This window comes from Capra hircus, chromosome 11 (assembly GCF_001704415.2).
Source record: "Capra hircus breed San Clemente chromosome 11, ASM170441v1, whole genome shotgun sequence".
NCBI lineage: Eukaryota > Metazoa > Chordata > Mammalia > Artiodactyla > Bovidae > Capra > Capra hircus.
In genome coordinates, this window is record NC_030818.1 from 74,224,998 (window position 1) to 74,245,351 (window position 20,354).

The 20,354-nt window shown below is 38.4% G+C and overlaps 1 protein-coding gene across 6 annotated transcripts in view; it reads right to left on the minus strand.

The window, feature by feature from the left end:
- Window positions 1–20,354, minus strand: part of NCOA1 (nuclear receptor coactivator 1) — a 218,146-nt gene that overhangs the window by 71,018 nt on the left and 126,774 nt on the right. For all 6 annotated transcript variants that reach the window (XM_018055562.1, XM_018055561.1, XM_018055564.1 and 3 more), the window contains exons 5-9: window positions 19,798–19,964; window positions 13,501–13,598; window positions 5,110–5,287; window positions 2,936–3,115; window positions 1,575–1,670 (exon numbers count right to left, since the gene is read on the minus strand). In XM_018055562.1, coding sequence (XP_017911051.1) covers window positions 1,575–1,670; window positions 2,936–3,115; window positions 5,110–5,287; window positions 13,501–13,598; window positions 19,798–19,964 — 719 coding nt within the window. The remainder of the gene's footprint in view (window positions 1–1,574; window positions 1,671–2,935; window positions 3,116–5,109; window positions 5,288–13,500; window positions 13,599–19,797; window positions 19,965–20,354) is intronic.

The window sequence follows — 20,354 nt, forward strand, 5'->3', positions numbered from 1 at the left end:
ACAGACCCTATTTTTCCTTCATACAATAATATTTTTGTTTTTTCAATAAGGGTTTATTAAATTTTTCCAGTGTTGTTCACTGGTAGAAAGTAACACATACATGCTAGACTCAAAAAGGGAAAGGAAAGGTATGCAAATTGATCGTTACTACACTTAGATGCTGTATATCTAAGCTCCCAGACATTCTCTTTGTTGTATTCAATTGTCTGTGCCAATGTATCCCCACCTACTACTCTTTAGTAAGAGCAGTTGGGAATTTATCTTTAAAACCCAAGAATAAAGCATACAACAAAGATTTCTGGGGCTAAAACAGTAATAAATATTGTAAGAGGATGTTATAAACAGTGGTAAAGTAAAAAAGTAAATGCTAACAAAGAATAAAATTTAGTAGAAATGATTTTTAAAATCTTGGTCTGCTGTAAGTCTGTATTATCTATCTCTCTTTTAAAACTAGAGTGGTGAGTGATACGTATACAATTCTCACTGATGAAAACCTAGATGACAAAGTGAAGACAGGATTAAACAATATAGGGGAACTCCCTGGTGGTCTGGTGGTTAAGGTGCCATGCTTCCACTGCAGGGGGTGCAGGCCTGATCACGGGTGGGGGAACTAAGATCCTGAGCATGCCACGAGGCATAGCCAAAGAAATCTTTAAAAAAAAAAAAATTAAACAACATATGAGAAATTCTTTATATTAAACAACAGTAACAATTTGGTTTTGCTGAAAATCAAATCTGAAGTAGGTCTTTAAAAAGAAGGGCTTAAAAAAATATAAATAAATAAATAAATAAAAAGAAGGGCTTATTTTCAGGCACTCACTCACTTTGTGGCTGCCTCCTATTCTCCTTTTAATTCTAACAGACGTCTCTGTGTTAGAACTTTCTGCAGCTCTGTTTCCTCAATCAGGAGCACTCATTCTGCACCCTTCCTCAATGCACCCACCCTTCCAACACTCTTACTTGGCACAGTTGGCATCCTTTGGGGCTTAATTGTGTGGTATCAGCTTGACAAGCTTTCTGTTAACCAGCTGATTTTTAAAACAGGACCTCCCTATTAGCTTCTCTTATACCACTTACATCTTTTCCATCAAAAAAGGACAAATCTGTAACCATATCATTGCTTTTTGCTCAACCATGTATACCCAGAGCAATCATACATATGACAGGCACTTTCAGGAATTTGATCAGTATGTGCTGAATCCATTTAAAGGAAAAGAATAAAGGAAAAATGAAATAGATACATTTATGCACAATACTAAAACCACCCTTTTATATCTATTTGTAAGCAAATATATTAACACTGCCAATTTCTTTTCATGAATTTGAAGAAATAATTTATAATCAACAAACAGAGATATATGAATAACTATAAAATAATTTCCTCTCCAGCACCCTCCCGTAACAATATTGACAGTAGCTAAAATGCACAATATCAAGACCACATCTGAAATGTTTTCTGTAGAGGACTAGTGAACAGCAGCTGAACAGCAGAGAAGAGAGGAACACAATTAGTTTTAAGGGGACAGTCACATTCATTAATGCTGAAAGAACATCCTGAACTTTGCAGCTAGTACCTGTAGTATCTTGCTTGGTCATAAAGGATTCTACACCCGTAATAGCTGGAGGCCGAGGTAATCGCCGTGCAATACAAATCAAACATGACTGGAAATCTGCCCAAAACAAGAAGAGGAAATTGAAGGAAAAGAGGACAGAAAGTGGTTCACATCTATTACCTGCCATTAACGGTTTTTGTAAAAACAATACATGTTGTAAGATCTGACACAATATCGGAGTGACTCTGATCTAACAGTATAATATCAGAATTAAAATTGCTCTCAACCAAACACTAGTAGCTCCAGAAAGAGGTCTAGTTGGAATCAATTATCCCTTCCCACTGAATATTCTCACATAAACTAGAGGAGACCGAAGAATCTCAAGTACTTGGCGGATAACAGTTTGAAGTAGTTTTGGCTAGATTCAAGCAACAGAGTGGTTTTTAAAATATAGGTTCATAATTTCCTATACTCATTAACGGCTACAAAGATTATTCCTATAACCACTAAGCAGATCACAAACTATCATATGAAAAAAGAACAACATTTAACTGTTTCTGAAGAGGCATTATTTTGCCCTTGACAGAAGACGTTTATGTTCTTAGGACCTGTAATTTTTTTGAATATCCCATTTCCATTTTTGTGAGAGGCTGCACACAGTATCACACAGCTAAACATGAGACAGGCCTGCATGTATATTCTGTAAAAAGTTCCCAGCTGACTGTTTTACCCTTTCCCAGGTAGGACCCACTACAGACAAGCCTTTTTGTATCTGACTGACCTCCACAGCTTCCTTCCCTGTTCCTTACTCCACCAATTTGTGGTGTTCTTAACTTAGTTCAGTTTAAGTGTGCATGGAAAACTCATCCACTGAAACGTATTTAACTAATACCATGTTCATACCCTATTCCTATTAGAGCTTCAGCTGTGTTTTCATCTGCTCATAAGCTTTCTCCTTATAAATTACCTTGTATGGCCTCAAAAGTGCTAGCTCTATTCTCCAGTGTTCCGTACACGCTAAGCTTGAAACTTTCTAAAAATCAGAGCTGTTCAACAGCCTGCTGCGTCTGGTGCATTTCCAACTGGCAGCAGTGAGTTACAGCTCTTATTTCTAGGCAGCAAGTTGGTTTGAATGTGACATTTTAGTGGGAATGTCAGCTACAACTGAGAATTTGGGGGCATTTTAAAGGGGGGTAGTTCTAGATGTTAACAATTTTTTTCTTAAGTATTAAGAAATATATAGCAAATTGAAGAGCCACTAAGATATATAATATAGTAACCAAAAATATCATCTGAAGAAGGCAGTTTATAATCAATTTCCTCTCTGTTTCTAAAACCACGGGAAAAGCGATCGAACACCTTAAAACCACCCTCTGTTTTACCTTCTCCATCCTCCTGAATTGATTTCGGCTGTGACACAGTGAAACACTGCATCACTTCATACCGCTGGCAAGCTTCCTGGTTCTCGGGGCCAGGCTCATCTGGACGGTGAATTAGCATCCTGCAGTTAAAGGTATGGCTGTTTCGGCGTGCTGCTTCTTGAGGCCAAGGAACTCCATTCACTGTGAAAGAAAAATTGATTATACGCCTGTGAAGGAGATGAAAAGGTACAAACTCTGAAGATACAAATGACACACCTTTACTCATTTGCTTAATTAGATACTCAGATTAAAAGACAGACCCCTTCAGATCTAACACTATCCTGAGGCAAAAAGAGACTTCCCTTCCTTTGCAAATTTAATCCTTTTACCAATTAGAGAAATGTAAAACTTGCAAGAAACTGTATAGTATTTCCACCCTCAAAGATAAGGCCTTACAAATACCCTAATTCGTTAACAGACAAAGACAAAATTAAAAATTAATAGCTTCTTGCTTTTTTGCTCAGAATTTTATAGCAGTTAGTTAATAAGCTTTTCCACTTGCTTCCTGCTATACTCTGGCATTGGGGAAAAAAAAAAAAAAAAGATTGACAATCATAGGTCTGTTACTAAGCGAGAATTTTAACCTGGAAGGCATGGATGCTTAAGGGATGGCTTGAGAGTATGTTGTATGTTCCTCCTTCCGGTTGGAGGAATCAAAGTTTTTCAAATAAGGCTGTCACTCAAAAAAAAATATTTAGAATAGACAAGAGACCAACCTTGGTTGTTTTTTTTTTTTTTTAATTTTTTATTTTTTTTAAATTTTAAAATCTTTAATTCTTACATGCGTTCCCAAACATGAACCCCCCTCCCACCAACCTTGGTTTTTTAAATCATTTTTTCTTGCTCTTTATTTTATTTGCACAATCTGCATGCTACAATGCCTTAAATATAGCAGATAATCATTTTACTTCATTAAAATGATTGCTAAAACAGAAATGTTACTGGATTCAGTGTAAGAAAACTGAATTCCATTGTACAGCAGATATTTACACATGTCAAGTGAGAATCACTGTGTAGCGAGTCACTACTTTTCAGTTATAATATTATATTCAAGCCATGGTGAGAGACAGGGTTTTTCAGGCTGTTCTCTCACCATTCCCAACAGTTTTCTTACCATAGCTTTGCTGTTGAATCTCCTTCTTTTTTATTATCTCATCACTCTACAACAGTTAGAGGATATCATGGAAACAAACCTATACTGGAGTAAGGAGTCTTGGTTCTTTGAACTAGTTGTGAGGTTTGGGTTAATAACTTAATCTTTGCCTCATCTTTAAAATAAAGGAATCCACTATGTTATCTCTCAAGTCACTCACACTCCACATTAAGACCCCCTAATAACCCCCTGAAACTAGTAATTTTAATAGTAATAATCGTTTCAGGCTCCCAGTAAACACAGTATTTTTTCAAAGAAGAAATAACACTTCCATTTCATCAAGTGAACAACATAGGAAATAAAGAGCTATGGATAACATTTTATTTTCATGTTTGATTAGTTATACAGGATTTCTAGCCAAGACTCTCCTCCCAACTTCTGGAGTGCCTACAGGTTAAGGAGCAGGTACATGGCTTAGTGAAGAGAACACAGGCTGGAAGTCAGCCCTATCTATCCTCTCAGCTAGCCTCCTCTGGCAGTGAACAGCCCATCCAACCATTGGATGGAACTTCAACCATGCTTGGAACTCGTGAGTTGAAACCACTTACATCAAAAAATGTTCATTTTAGTAAGTATACAATATGAACACTATTCTTTCCTCCCTCCTTCCTTTTTTCTTTTCTCTAAGCAAGGTGGTAGGATAAATTACATACATTTGTCTCTTCCTTAGACATAATTAAAATTCAAAACAAAAGGAATTCCAAGCAGAAGCTTCTTGTGGTAAGACAACTAACTGTTCTCTTCCTAACTGTCACAGAACTATGGCAAAATCTAGAGGAAGAGGATAAAAGGAATGTTCTCTATCAGCTATTTGATGATGTTCCTCCTTCATATTTAATCTCAGGCTGAAATTAAATTTTAAAATATTTAAAATATGTATGACATAGACTACCATATATTATAAACATAATAATAATTATACTTTACTGAGGAGAAGCTACAGAGAGCTCATATTCTTTTAAAAAAAACACATTCCTTTTACCTAGTGATTTTGGTAGCAGATTCTTCACAAATTCTGCATGATCACCCACATGCAGTATGCTGTAGACACTGGTATTCATTAATTCCTCCTGATTGTAACCCAAGTAGCTGGTCACATTTTCTGACACAAATACAATCCTCCCTTCACAGTTCACAACAAAGAAAAACCCATCCAAAGCCTGTAAAGAAAAAAAAAAGGATTAAGAGGTTATGAGGCTAAAAGAGACAAGAAAAATACTCAAATATGTTTCTCTATTGAAAAAGAGAGTGGAAATATGTGTCAAGTTTAAAAAAAAGGGTATTAAATAGAAGATTTAATACTGCATGTTCTCTGTGGAGGGAACAGGATTTTAAAACAGACTGTACACTTATGTTTCATGTAGGCATGAATGAATATGTCAAACTTCTTCCTTAGAAAGAAATTTTATGGCAGTAATGTGAAGTAAGTGACTGACCCATTCAGTCATAAACATCTCTAAACTGTGGGTTAAGACCTGGTGTCTACCCTCAAGGAACTTGTGGTACAGTGGAGAGACATAAGCCTAATAAAATGCCAGTGAGAAATACAGTATGAAAGACAAACACAGACTATTCTGTGAGTATAAAGAAGGATGCTTATTTGGGGTCAAGGTGGGAGGCAGAGAAAGGCTCCTTACAGGCGCTGATCTGAGTTATAAAAGGCACAGCGGTGGAGGGAAAGAGGAATGAGGGAAGAACACTCTAGGCAGAGGAGAGAGCATGGCACATAAGGGAACCGAAAAGCAGTTTGGAGCTGCTGGAGCACATGGCACAAGACAAGCAGTGAGTCTGGAGAGGTGGACAGGAGCCAAGTCACAGAGGGCTTTCTATGCACAGAGATGGAGCCCAGGAGCTCCAAAAGAAGATGCATATGCCCAAGGGGAGCGTAATATCCACAGAGGTGCGGCAAAAAAGTCAGAATCTCTATTTATAGTAAAACCTAAAACATAAGGAAGAAATTAGGCTTTATTAACATATCGACACCCTGGTGCCTCACTCAGTCCATACCAGAAGCTGAGAGAGGATCCAGAATGGAGAAGATGACAGTGATACCTTATTTATAATCCTGTTTATTGCAACATGTTGCAGTTTACTTGCTATGAATGTAGAAAAGCAACAAAAACAAGTCCTTTAAAAAGCAGAACATTTACAGAATTTTGTAACAAGATGTAACCACCCTTGGTATTACACATGATTTGCTGGTTACTTGTAAAAAAGGACTTAACAAAGCTGTCTAACAATGTTGATGAGCCACTCATTTTTCTTTTTTTAAAAAAGGTAAGTGTCCCAAGTTTGCTGACCTTTTCTATGATGATGTGTGGTAATGATAATACCCTACCCAGCAGGTATTTTCCAAATAATATACACACTTAATTTTGTTCCTTCAGGGTAAAGATGAAATTTTAACAATGAAAATAAACTGTTTTCAAAAAGACACATTATAGAGTCAGTATATGAAAATGGATGTTTTGAAATGTTACCACAGTTATCATTTTGTTGCTGAAAATGATGTAAATCACTTATAAAAATTATCTTCTCAGTTTAAACATTTGGAAACAAAACCTTTTCACTGCTCAGAAGTCTTCCAGGTTTGGTGGGCTTTAAAAACCCATTTCTTAAAAAAGGAAAATGCAACACCTTCTGATTAATTTGGAGAATCACTATTTGAGATTTTTTTAAAAATGGAATTTAAGGAATTCCTTGCCAGTCCAGTGGTTAAGACTCAGCACTTTCACTGCTGGGGCCTGGGTTCAAGCCTCGATGAAGATGCCTCAAGCTGCACAGTGTGGCCAAAAAAAAAAAAAAAAGAAGAAGAAATCTGAAGAAAAATTTACATAATTGGTAGGCAGCATTTCAAAATGAGTAACATGACTCAGAAACTCATCCAATGATACATTTTTCCACTTATAGCTATCTCATTTTTATGAGGTGTCTTGAATTTTCAGGTGATTATTTAAGCCAAATATTCAAATAAACTGAACTTGAAACTACATCTTAAAAGCAATGCCTTCCAAAGTATTCAATCAAGATTTTAAAAAATAATGAAGCACAGCACTGTTCTCATGAAAAATACTGCTAATATCTTCTTTAACAAGAACAAAAAGAAATAAAACAATTTTTACTCCACCTGACTGTTGTGACTATTTTTCACTTAGTTTATAGTGCGAAGAGGAAAGGGATATGATTAATAATCTAAAAACCTCAACACTAGACAAACTTTTCACTAATCTATTTTGGATTTAGATGAGCACAAGAAGCCACTCTCATATCCAATTGTTTTCTTAAAGTCAGAGTAGCTATAGATTAGATCAAAGTATATCATAACAGGTGATCAATATATGTATTTTTTCTTAAAGTTTATGTGAAAATAGGGATAACTGAAATACAAACATATATTATTTTCTTAGAAGATCTAAAAGATATTTTTAAATGTTCATAACTATTAACTGAATCAGTGTAAATGTAATTTAACTTCTTTTTTTTCCTTTCTGCCCTCTTCAGTTCAGTTCAGTTACTCAGTCATGTCAGACTCTTTGCGACCCCATGAACTGCAGCACGTCAGGCCTCCCTGTCCATCACCAACTCCCGGAGTTCACTCAAACTCATGTCCATCGAGTCAGTGATGCCATCCAGCCATCTCATCCTGTTGTCCCCTTCTCCTCCTGCCCCCAACCCCTCCCAGCATCAGAGTCTTTTCCAATGAGTCAACTCTTTCCATCAGGTGGCCAAAGTACTGGAGTTTCAGCTTTAGCATCATTCCTTCCAAAGAACACCCAGGGGCCTCTTAAAAGAGTTTAATAAAAAAACAGTTTGGGCTTCACAGGAGGCACAGTGATAAAGAACCTGCCTGCTAATGCAGGCAGGGCAGAAGATGCGGGTTCGATACCTGGGTCAAAGTGATCGAAGAAAGATCCCCTGGAGGAGGAAATGCCAACCCACTCCAGAATTCTTGCCTGGAAAATTCCATGGAGAGAGGAGCCTGGCGGCCTATGGTCCAAGGGGTCACAAAGAATGGGACACGACTGAGCACACACGCATGCACAGGTACAACAAAGTATCTCAGAGCAAGAAACAGGACTGATACACAAGGCAGGCAAGAAAAACTTGGCTATTTCATGGCGAACCATTTCCAAGGGACACACTACCCAGCTTCCAAGTTACCACCTTATTTTTCTATCTAGCTTTCAGGGTGTCCTTCTAGGACACTGCCTCCCTAGCAACCCTGTCTAACTTCAGTCAGTCAGCTTCTCCCTTGCTTTTCTCACTCTCTGTATCTGTCTCTAGGTCTGGAAGTTATTACCCTTTGTCTGCAGCAGGGCTGGAAGAGACCAAGACCCACTCCTGGGGTCATCTCTGCCCACTCTGAAGACTGGCCAGTCGTGGACACAGGGGTGGTGTGCAGATAAACCTGAAGCACTAGGAAGGTCCAGAGAGAGTCACCTGGACTACACAGTGCAATTATTTTTAAGGCATTTGTGAAACCCAAAGGACTTAAAAGTTCTCCTTCCTTGCAATAGGTCTGTAGTCCCTGCAGGCTCCTGTTTTCACACTTTCTGGGACTTCTCCAGGCTCTCCCATTGACTGCACCTGACCTCACTGCCAAGCTGGGAAGTTATTCTAGTAGCTGGCCTCTGGAATATGCAGTTGGTCAGCCTTACAGGGAATACAGAACTTTTACCAGGTCCCTGGCTTGGCCTCGGTTACATGGACTCATCATTTCCTCTAAGAAGTCTGGGGCATCATGTTTCTTTTGAGCTTCCCCAGAAAAGACTGGTTTGGAAAACAGGTTGACAAAGGCTACCCCATGGCTGCAGAGATGTCCTGTTGACCTTCTCCTGAGATGCAGACAGCCTATCCTGGGCTGGATATGTGGGGTTTTTTGTTTGTCTTCTAAATTAAAATAAAGTATATACTTGAAATTTTTAAAAATATGACAGTTAAGTGGATAGTATAAGATCTACCAAAATCCTATTCCCAAGAGATTCATAACATTTCAAGGAATCCTTTGAAACTATTCCTATGAATATATAAACATTTTTAATATCTAAAAATGTAATCTAAAAGTTATCTAATATCTAGTTATTTAATATCTAAAAGTGTATCTAATAAATATAACCTGCTAATATTTGTTCTTATTCTACAAGTTTCCCTCATGTGTTGTGCATATAATTAATTTTCAAGTATGCTGCTGGGAAGGAATCTTCCTATTTCTCCAAGTTCTCACAGCTGGGCTGACACTGAGCTACACACAGGGGCTGATAACAAATGCCACTCCATTCAGTATAGCATCATCAGTTGGAAGAGTTTTTCTCTCTTCCCAGGATATCAGCCTTTGAAGAGGACCACCCTGGGTCTCAACGCAGGGTTCGCACTGGCCAGGGCTTCTGACAGAGCCCTCGCTTTAAATGATTACACAAGCTTCCCTGCGTATCACTAAGTGTCAGTCACTGGACAAAGTTCTGGGAATAAAACACACATTCTCAACAATTTTATAGTCTCTGAGGGAAAAAGACAAGTACACATAGTCACAGTGTAGTACAATAGAGGTGTTCACAAAGGTTACGTACAGATCCCAAATGGACAAAGGAATGGCTGTTGTGGGTAAAGTTTCCTGGGAGGAGGCTCAATGACACCTGAGCTGAGGCCTGAAGGACACAGAGCAATAACTCGGAGGGACAAGGGGTGGAAAGAACATTCAAACAGAGGAAACAGCTCAGAGGTTAAAAAAAAATCACCTTGTACACACTTTCATATTTGTGTTATACTTAACAATAAAAAGTTATTTTTTTTAAAGCTTCAAAGTAAAGCACCATTACCTCCCCCCTCCCAAAAAAAAGCCATGGGGATTATTTTGAAAGTAGTGTTTTAAGCAGGAGAGTGACATGATCTGCTTCAACAAAGATCCTTCTGGCAGTGGGTGTGGCATGTGGACTGGAAGTAGGCAGACAAACTGCAATGCTATTGTGATACTCCAGGTCAAATGCGAGCCTGGATCACGGCAATGGCAGTGGAAGTGACAGAAGAGAAATCTACAGATGCAGAACAAACAGCATCTGGGGACCTCCAGCAGATGGAAACAAGCACAGGGGGTGATCCTTCATTAATGACTTCAGGGTTCTGGTAGATAGGTGCCTTTCCTAGACAAAGGGGACTCAAGGGGGGAAAAAAACAAGTTTAAAATTTTTTGACTTTTTTTTAAAAAATAGGAGATGAGGGGATCGATTATAAATTTAGCTTTAGGAATGTTATGTTTTGAAATGACTGAGGAACTTTCTGATGGAGATGCTGAAAAGGCAATAGGATATAATGAAAGGGAAGCTGTGGAGAGAGATCTGGGCTAAAGATATACCTATGCAACTTACAGGTACAGATCGTATCATTTGGTCTTTGCTTATTTGTTTTTAACTATAATTACCGTTTCCCCTTTCAGAGAATGTCTGATTTCCTTTGAGGAGTTACTTCTTCCCCATTTAATAAAGTCTCATGGGATTCTTAATCAGGCCATTGGGAAACTTCCTCCCAAAATATGAACCTTGAGAAGAATTACAATCAGAATGTACATGGTTGGAACACATTCATTCTGGCAGCAGAGTACTGTCCAGAGGGATCTTTCAAAGAGACCATTTGTATAGCTTCTCCTTTCTAGCCTCCTTAAGATGCCTAGTTGCTAGGTTGTGTCCAAACCTTTTTTGAACCCATTAGACTGTAGTTCACCAGGCTCCTCTGACCATGGGGTTTTCCAGGCAAGAATACTGGAGTGGCATGTCATTTCCTTCTCCAGGGCAACCTTCCCAACCCAGGGATTGAACCCAGGTCTCTTGCATGGCATGAGGAGTCTTTACCAACTGAGCTACCAAGGAAGACCAAGATGCCTTAGTTTCACCTTATTTCTAAGCATGGTTCTGTGTATCAAAATAGTATCCCAATGAATTCACATTTGGTTAAGTGAAAGTGAAGGTCGCTTAGTCGTGCTGGACTCTTTGTAACCCCATGGACTATGCAGTCCATGGAATTCTCTAGGCAAGAATACTGGAGTGCGTAGCCTTTCCCTTCTCAAGGGGATATTCCCAACCCAGGGATCAAACCCAGGTCTTCCACATTGCAGGCAGATTCTTTACCAGCTGAGCTATGAGGAAAGCCCACATTTGCTTAACATAGTCAGAAATGGTGTCTGCTATTTCAAATCTGTTTTAGGTTCGCTATTTAGACTTCATGGCTTCCCAGGGGGTGCTAATGGTAAAGAACCCGCCTGCCAATGCAGGAGACTTAAGAGACATGGGTTCGATCCCTGGGTTGGGAAGACCTTTTAGAGGAGGAAATGGCAACCCACTCCAGTATTCTTGCCTGGAGTATTCCATGGACAAACGAGCCTGGCGGGCTACATGGGGTCACAAAGAGTCAGACATGACTGAGCGATTTAGCATTAGCATTTCAAATCAGAAAGCCCCCTTTGGTATTTTAACAGACACAGACACACACAAAAACATCATATAGACAAAGATACAGATATTGATAAAACGGTCCAGGAAATATGCACAGAATAAAAAACAAAAGGAAAAGAGCCAAAAGAACCTGCGGGAAGCTAACATTGAAGATGCAGATAAAGAAAGAGAGTCAAAGCTATGGTTTTTCCAGTAGTCATGTATGGATGTGAGAGTTGGACCATAAAGAAAACTGAGCTTTTGAACAATGGTGTTGGAGAAGACTCTTGAGAGTCCCTTGGACTGCAAGGAGATCAAACCAGTCAGTCCTAAAGGAAATCAGTCCTGAGTATTCGTTGGAAGGACTGATGCTGAAGCTGAAGCTCCAATACTTTGGCTACCTGATGTGACAAACTGATTCATAAAAAAAGACCCTGATGCTGGGAAAGACTGAAAGCAGGAGAAGGAGGAGACAAGAGAGGATGAGATGGTTGGATGGCATCACCAACTCAATGGACATGAGTTTGAGCAAGCTCTGGCAGTTGGTAAGGGACAGGGAAGCCTGGTATGCTGCAGTCCATGGGGTCTCAAAGAGTCAGACATGACTGAGTGACTGAACTGAACTGAACCACAAGAAAAAGAAACCTGAGAAAAAAGGCTAATGAGCAGCCAGAGAGAAGAGATAGTTTTATAAAAGGGGATTATGAAGAAGTTTTACAAAAGAGGGAATGCTGAGAATATTCTCAAATTAGTGGTGTTGGTAGAGGGAATTCTATTTATTACAAAAACAGAGGATTAGTTTGGGTAATAGGAAAAAATGTATAAAGGAGTTAGAAAATCAAGAGACCTATACAAGTCTGAGTGTTAGCAAGACTTCACCAGAAAGAAGGACCTTGAGGTGGGACAGGAAAGAAGAAATTATTTTATATATAATATAAAAACACATGTATGATTTAAATACATACATTTATAGCTATGTACATGTATGTATATAATAAATATAGATATATAAAAGATAAAATTAGGCCGAGAGATAGAAAAGCCTAATTTTGAGGGAATACGTGTGTATATATACACACATATGTATGTTTTTAAACATTCATGCATGGCAGGGAGCACTTAAGGTGACGAACCTGCTTGGAAACAAAACACCCGTGTTGAGAACAGAGGGAATAAAGATTAGATAGGAAAAAACAGGTGAAAATTACACAGTAGCTACAAAGTAATTCAAGATTAAAAGTTCTTCATTTTAGAAAGTGTGACAGAGTTGTTAAAATAGTAAGTTCCCTTACAATGGTCACATAAATAGTTAAAAAATTCTTAGTCAGAAAACACCTACTGTAACAAAGCGAGGCATCCCTTATTCAGAAGTAAAATACTACAGCAGAACTGGGTTTCTCTGGTGGCTCAGGCAGTAAAGAATCTGCCTGCAATCTGGCAGACCTGGGTTTGATCCCTGGATTGGGAAGATCCCCTGGAGGAGAGCATGGCAACCCACTCCAGTATTCTTGCCTGGAGAATCCCCATGGACAGAGAAGCCAGCGGGCAATAGTCCATGGAGTTGCAAAGAGTCGGACACAACTGAGCAACTAAACACACAGCACAGTAGAATTAGCACTAGCTAGCTAAATAATTCCAGAAGTTTTATTTTCCCAATTAGTCCTAACTACCATAAAGAAACAGCAAAGCCAGACAGTTTCCTTTAGTTTACCATGTGACCATTAGAATGCCTTTATGAAAATTTCTCATGTCTGTTCCTCGCATTTGATTCTGAAATAATAACAACTGTCAAAATAGTTTCTGAGATTAAAATAATCATTAAAAGTTATTTAAAATTTTACTTTGTTTTATAATTTATTAATTGGATGTAAAATATAAGGAAGATAAAGGAAAAAATCAGATTGGCTAGAACAAAGATTCTGATCACTTTCTGAGTCAATGAGAACACCTACCTCTAAAAGAAGAGGCCCCAGGGATTCCTTTTCTATCACTCCTTGACTGCTCGATGAGATGTCTGATTTCTGTACTTCATCATCAGTTGTTGATTTCTCTGTAACAAAGAAACAAAGTCACACATCTGAAAGGAGCTCATTTCCACAATGTCAAGTTCATGAAGACAAAAATTCACCTAGTTTCAGATTCAAATAACACTTACTCATTATCTAGGCACTTTCACATTTAATCTTAATTATACTCATTTTGTAGATGATAAAATGGAGGTTCACAAAGGTGAAGTAATCTTACAACTAATAAGTGGCAGCAGGAAAATTTGAATTTTCTGACCTGTCAAGTACAGTGTTTCAACAGAAAAAATGGTATAAATATATAACCTTTTTAAAAAAGTCTACTCCAAAAGTTTTTTTAAAAATGGGCAAATTGTAAAAGAATAATTATTCCTATATTTTTCTTTTTCCTTTTCTGAGCTGATCAATTGCCACTGAAGAGAGAGTGAAGATACAACTCTGTGAGCTCTGACTGATAAAACAACAGCTGCTAAATAATTTGGAATTCTTTTGTGTGGAGATGTTGAAAAGTCCAACCACTGTCTTGAAGTAGCAACAATACTTATATAAAAGTTTCCAACTGGTCAGACTGGTTAGCTCACCAAAAAAACCAAATATGGTATTACTGAACACAGAGATTCATTTTTTTCACTTTAAAATATGAAATATTTCTAATACTACAAAAAATACATAAAGTGACATAGCTACATTCACATATCCGTCATTCATTTTTCACAGATGTAAGCGTTATTTGCTTCAGGTCTTTCTTTTTTAAATAAATAAAACGTTACGAACAGCTCTACCACCATTACACCTCTGTCCCTTTCCAGAAGTAACCTGTTCTGAAGGCAGTTCTAAGCATGTTTTCATACTTCAACTACATATGCATGATCGTACAAATACAGTACTATTTTGTGTCTAATGTTTATATAAAAACATACCGACTTTTTCAACTTATTTTTCCACTCAATATTATGTTTGAGATTTAACTGAACTGATACTTATAAATTTGATATATTCATTTGAACTGCTGCATGAATAACCCACAGTTGACTTCCTTGTCCCCTACCGGCAGGCCTTTTGACTACTACGAACAGTGCTATAATAAACTATTTTCCGTATTTTCTCTTTGGCGTATTTGTGACAGCTTCTTTAGGGTAAATACTAGAAGTGAAACTGCTGGATCGCAGGTCCTGTATATTTTCAACATTACCTAAGTTTGACAAATTACTCTCCAAAGAGGCTGTACTACCAGTAACATACAAGTGTTATTGTTTTTCTGTATGTTGATACTTGATAACAACACAGTTTTTAATTCTGGGGAACCTAATGAGCGTAAAACGTTATCTCATTTAGTATTTATAATACGGCTTTATTATGCTATGATTCACACAGCACACTGTTCAGGCATTTAAACATACGATTCAACGGTTTTTAGTATATTCACAGAGTTGTGCAACCACCATTACAATAAATTTTAGAACACTTTCATCACCCCCAAAAGAAATCTCACACCCTTTAGCAGTTACTCCCCATTTCCCAACGTTCCCAAGCCCAAGACAACCACCAATCTACTTTCTATTTCTACAGATTTGCCTAGTTTGGACATTTTATACAAATGGAATCATAAAATACGTAGTCCTTTGTGACTGGCTTCTTTTGCTTAGCATAATGTTTTCAAGATTCATCGATGTTGAAGCATGTATCAGTACTTCACTCTTTTTACTGCCAAATAATATTTCAATGTACAGGTATACCTTATTTTATTTACCCATTGATCAGTTGATAGATATACAATTTGCTTCCACTTACTGGCTATTTATGAATAATACTGTTATGAACATTTCTATGTAAGTTTTCAATTCTCTTTGTTATATACCTACAAGTGGACTTGCTGGGCTATATAATTACTCTACCTTTTTAATATTTTGAGAAACTACTAAAATGTTTTCCAAAGTAGATGCACAATTTTACACTCTTACCAGCACTGTATGAGGGTTCCAACTTCTCCCATCCTTACCAACACTTGTTGCTATGTCTTTTTGACTGTAGCCACCCTAGCAATGTAAACTTGTATTTGTATTGTGGTTTTGATTTGTATTTTTCTGATGGCTCATAATGTTGAGTATGTTTTTCCTGTGCTTACTGGTCATTTGAATGTTTTCTTTAGAGAAATTTCTATCCAGAGCCTTTGCCCATTTATTAATTGGTTTCCCTGGTCGCTCAGAGGGTAAAGCGTCTGCCTGCAATGCGGGAGACCCGTGTTTGATCCCTCGGTCGGGGAGATTCCCTGGAGAAGGAAATGGCAACCCACTCCAGTATTCTTGCCTGGAGAATCCCATGGACAAAGGAACCTGGTAGGCTACAGTCCACGAGGTTGCAAAGAGTTGGACACGACTGAGCAACTTCATTTAATTGGGTTATTCATTTTTAAATTATTATAGCATGGGAGTTTCTCATCTAGTTCTAAGAAACACTTCCTTCATCATTTCATGTATGTGTAACATTAAGACAGGTTTCTGTTGTTGTTGTTGTTTTTTAAAAGAAACAATTCCAAAAGAATATAAACTGCCAAAGCCAAGTACATTATGAAGTAACTATGCATGAAGAGTAAAACATAAAATTTTAGGCAAAACTTAAGGTAGGAGTGGCTAGAAGTGGCTATATCAACCAGCCTAAGGCATGTGAACAGAAGTGACACACAATTTCTGAGTCTTGTCCTTAAAGAGAAAGAAGCATACCTTCCAGTTTTCTTTCCCCTTCTTGTCGTCTGGGACGTGCACAGGTGAGCCATGTTTGACATGGATAGGGCAATACCCTAGGAGTGGCACATCCCAAGAGAGGGAAGGAATCTGAACATCTGACACACACCTAACCTATCTTGTTAAAGCCACTGTACATTGGGTCTCTTGAAATAACAGCCTTGCCTGTATCCTAACTAATACACTCTTTATTTTTCAATAACATGATTATTTGCTACATCCTGATTGTGTCCATGTTAGACAATCTATTAACATGCTATCATAATTTACTTACATCAACCATCTAGACACACACTTTCCCTCTTTATATCCTCCTAATACAGTTACAATAATTTTTAGAGCAGTCAGTATTTAATATCTATGTTACTATGGCTACATACAGTCCATAAATGAGTCAAGGTATGTACTATAATTTACAATTCTCGTGTTTTATGGTTTAGTTTTTCTGTGAAGTCTGACTCATCTCTAAACTCTCCACCAGACTGAAAAGTTCCTCTCAATTTGCTCAGTCATCACATATTCCTATGAGTCCCATTGTTTTCCCCATGGACATATTCCTCCCGGAGCCCTCTGTTTGCCTCCTCCAACTGGGACTGGCTACTTCTTCAGTCTGCTGCTCAATTGTGACCCTTGGTTTCCTTCTACCTTTCTTGTGTTATGATTCCACGGTTTCCCTGGGTTAAGATCCAATGCCTTTCTTTCTTGGTTTACTACCTTGGTCTTGATAGATATTTCTTTTTAATTTTTATTTTTTGGCGCACCATGCGGCATGTGGGATCTTAGCTTCCTGACCAGGTACTGAGCCCACATTCCCTGCACTGGAAGTGGAGCCTTAACCACTGAACTGCCTGGGAAGCCCTTGATAGATAGTTCTGAAACAAAGTACATAGGAGATAATGTTTTGGAGGCTTTAAATGTCTGAAAATTGTCTTTATTTTGTACCCATACTTCATTTGGATGAACGCATAATTCTAGGTCCAGGATTCTCATTTTCAGTGTTGTTATTTAGAAATCTGGATCCTTCTGAAAGTCATCCAGTATGTGTCTGTTTTTCCCTTTCTCTTTTCTCTCTGGTGTCTAGAAACTGGATTGGTGTGAGGTCGTCTTCTTTCTTTTCTAGTCATTGTGCTGCACATGACCATCTGGAAACGCACAGCCTCTAATTCTGAGAATTTTTTTGCTTTTGTATTACTTCTTATAATTTCTTCCCTTCTAGTTGGCCTGTTTTTTTCTTCCCCTGGGACTAATGATATGTTCTACCCTTTATCTTTCTCTTGCTTTCCTTTGCTTGCCTTTTTATCTTACTTTCTAAGGGATTTCTTCAAATTGTCTTTCAACACTTTATCCTTTTACTCAACAAATACTCACTGAAAAGCCTACTATGTACCCAGGAACTGCTTTAGGTATTAGGGACACAGTGGTGAACAAACAGAAACCTTTGCTCTCATGAAGCTCCAGTGAGGGTAGGCAGACAATAAACAAACAAAATGTATAATATGTTAGACGTAACAAGTACTGTGGGGAAAATAAATCAAGGAAGATGTAGAAAGGTGTTTGTGTGTGTATGCACACATGTGCATGTGTGTTAGGTTAGTGAGGGACAAGTTCACTTAGAAAAAATATTTGAACCATGACATAGAAGGGATACAGGACTAAGCTTTATGTACATCCAAGGAAGAGCATTCCGGACAGAGAGAAGAGCAAGTGCAAAGACCTGAGGCAAACGTGCCTGGAATGGCTGCAGGAGACACAATGAGGGGGCAACGAGTAGAAAACAGGGTAATGGGCTTGAGTTTTTTTCAGCAATCCTGATTTTAAGTTCCAAAAGTTATTTGTTTTGAATGTTGCATTTTATAGCATTTTATAGATGATATATCCTCCCTTTTGTTGGTGAAAGACTGCTGGATGGCTTTACATTTTTCCTTTGTTCCCTGTATCACCTCTGCTTCCTCTGAGTTCCTTTTTTTCCCTTTTGTTTGCTTGATTTATTCTCTTTTATATTACAGACTTTCCTCAAATACCTGGATTTTTATTCACATTAAAGAGTAAGGTACTAAAATCCTGACTGGCAGCTGTGTGAAGGGTGTGGACCAAGCAAGGGCTGACTTTTTCCTTTGGGGACCGATACCAGTGTCAGTGTCTACGTGTCCTTCCCTTTGGACTACTCCATTTCCCCATCTTCAGAATCCTCCCATCTTCGGCTGAGGGAGGATGAGCCAGCCTGTCCGGGTGTCCACATCCAGCAGGGAAGGGGCCATACAGCCTCTGGGTGGCTCTCCCCTCTGAAGATCTAGAATACTAGCATCTCTTGTCTGCTGAATCAGTGGTCACTAGACTGCTGCTTATACTAAGTCGCTCAGTCGTGTCCAACTCTGTGCGACTCCATAGACGGCAGCCCACCAGGTTCCGCCGTCCCTGGGATTCTCCAGGCAAGAATACTGGAGTGGGGTACCATCGCTTTCTCCGAGTCACTAGACTACCCAGCCCCTAAAATAGTAAAATCCTATCACTTTAACCATTTTAAAACAGACTATTCGTTCAGTCTTTTCACAATGCTGCTGCTAGCGTAAAGTTCTTCAGGGCCTATTCCTTCTGTTGGTTGTTTGTGTTCTTACTCACTGCAGATGATTTCTTGTGTTACATAAGTTTATAGCACACAATCTCCGTCAGGAGCACTTTTTCCTCTGGGAATCTGATGGGGTACGATATGGTGATGTTCCTTCAAAGCACTTTGCCTTTGTTTCTGGTAAGCAACCCAGGGGTTGTATGGTGTGGGGTCCCCAGTAAAGATGAATAGTATAAACAAGAGCCATAAAAATAAACCAAGGTTTTCTCAGAGCTTCCCTGGTGGCTCAGACAGTAAAGAGTCTGCCTGCAGTGTGGGAGACACGGGTTTGATCCCTGGGTTGGGAAGATCCCCTGGAGAAGGAAATGGGAACCCACTCCAGTATTCTTGCCTGGAAAATCCCATGGACGGAGGAGCCTGGCAGGCTGCAGTCCCTGGGGTTGCAAAGAGTTGGACACAGCTGAGTGACTTCACTTCACTTCTTCTTCACTTTCTCAGAGAAGGCTGTTCCCCCTAACCACAGCCAAGGCAGAGATAAGCTTAAATTCAGATGGAGGGACTCTCCTACCTCTGAGCTGCTGTCTTTCAACGCTATGCAGAGCCTCGGGTCCGACACCACAACGTGTATCTCCTGACTTAATTCCATATGATTGCTATTGTTGAGTCACTAAGTTTTATCTGACTCTTCTGGGTTTCAAAAGTTTCAAGGCAACCAGTTCTCAAGATAACAAGCCACTTTGTGGTAAAAGAAGGGTCTCAGATTCACATTCTAAAATAAATACTATCTACCCAAAACTGCTTCTTTAATAAAATTACAAAATTAATTCCATTTCTTAGTAATAAAAAGTAAAATCACATACTGTAAATGTCTTAATAACAAAGAACACAGCCAGAGGGTTTTTCTGTTTATTTTCCTACCTTGTTCCATTCTCTTCATTAGTTGTATCTGATCGACTGTCTTCTTCAATATCTTGCATTTGTCTGGTTTTACACTTAAGCTGTCAATGTCACTGATGTTGGCAGACAATAACTCAGCTAGCTCTTCCAAATATTTATTTTCTTGCTCCCTGCGCCTCTTTTCAGTGCTGTTACACAAAGAAAATCCAGTTACTGTACATTTCTACCACCATATTTCCTTCTCTGATCAAGTATTTGATACTTACATATTTACAGCAATTCTTATTTTCATCTAGAATGTAAAGCCAGATTTAGAAAAAAATCTAAATTTGTATTTGAAAAACATACTACAAAATGCCAAAGAGCAGAAAACAATTCTGGCTAAAATACATAAAGAGAATGACTGCTATCACAGATATATTACTCAATGATATATATACACTGAATCTTTCAAATAACCAGTAAATACTAGATAGTAAAAGAACCAGGCAGTACATATACTAGTTGCATTTGAAATTACTAGGCATTCTAAATAATAATTCCCTAAAAATAGAAAATCTGAATTTTCAAATAAGTTT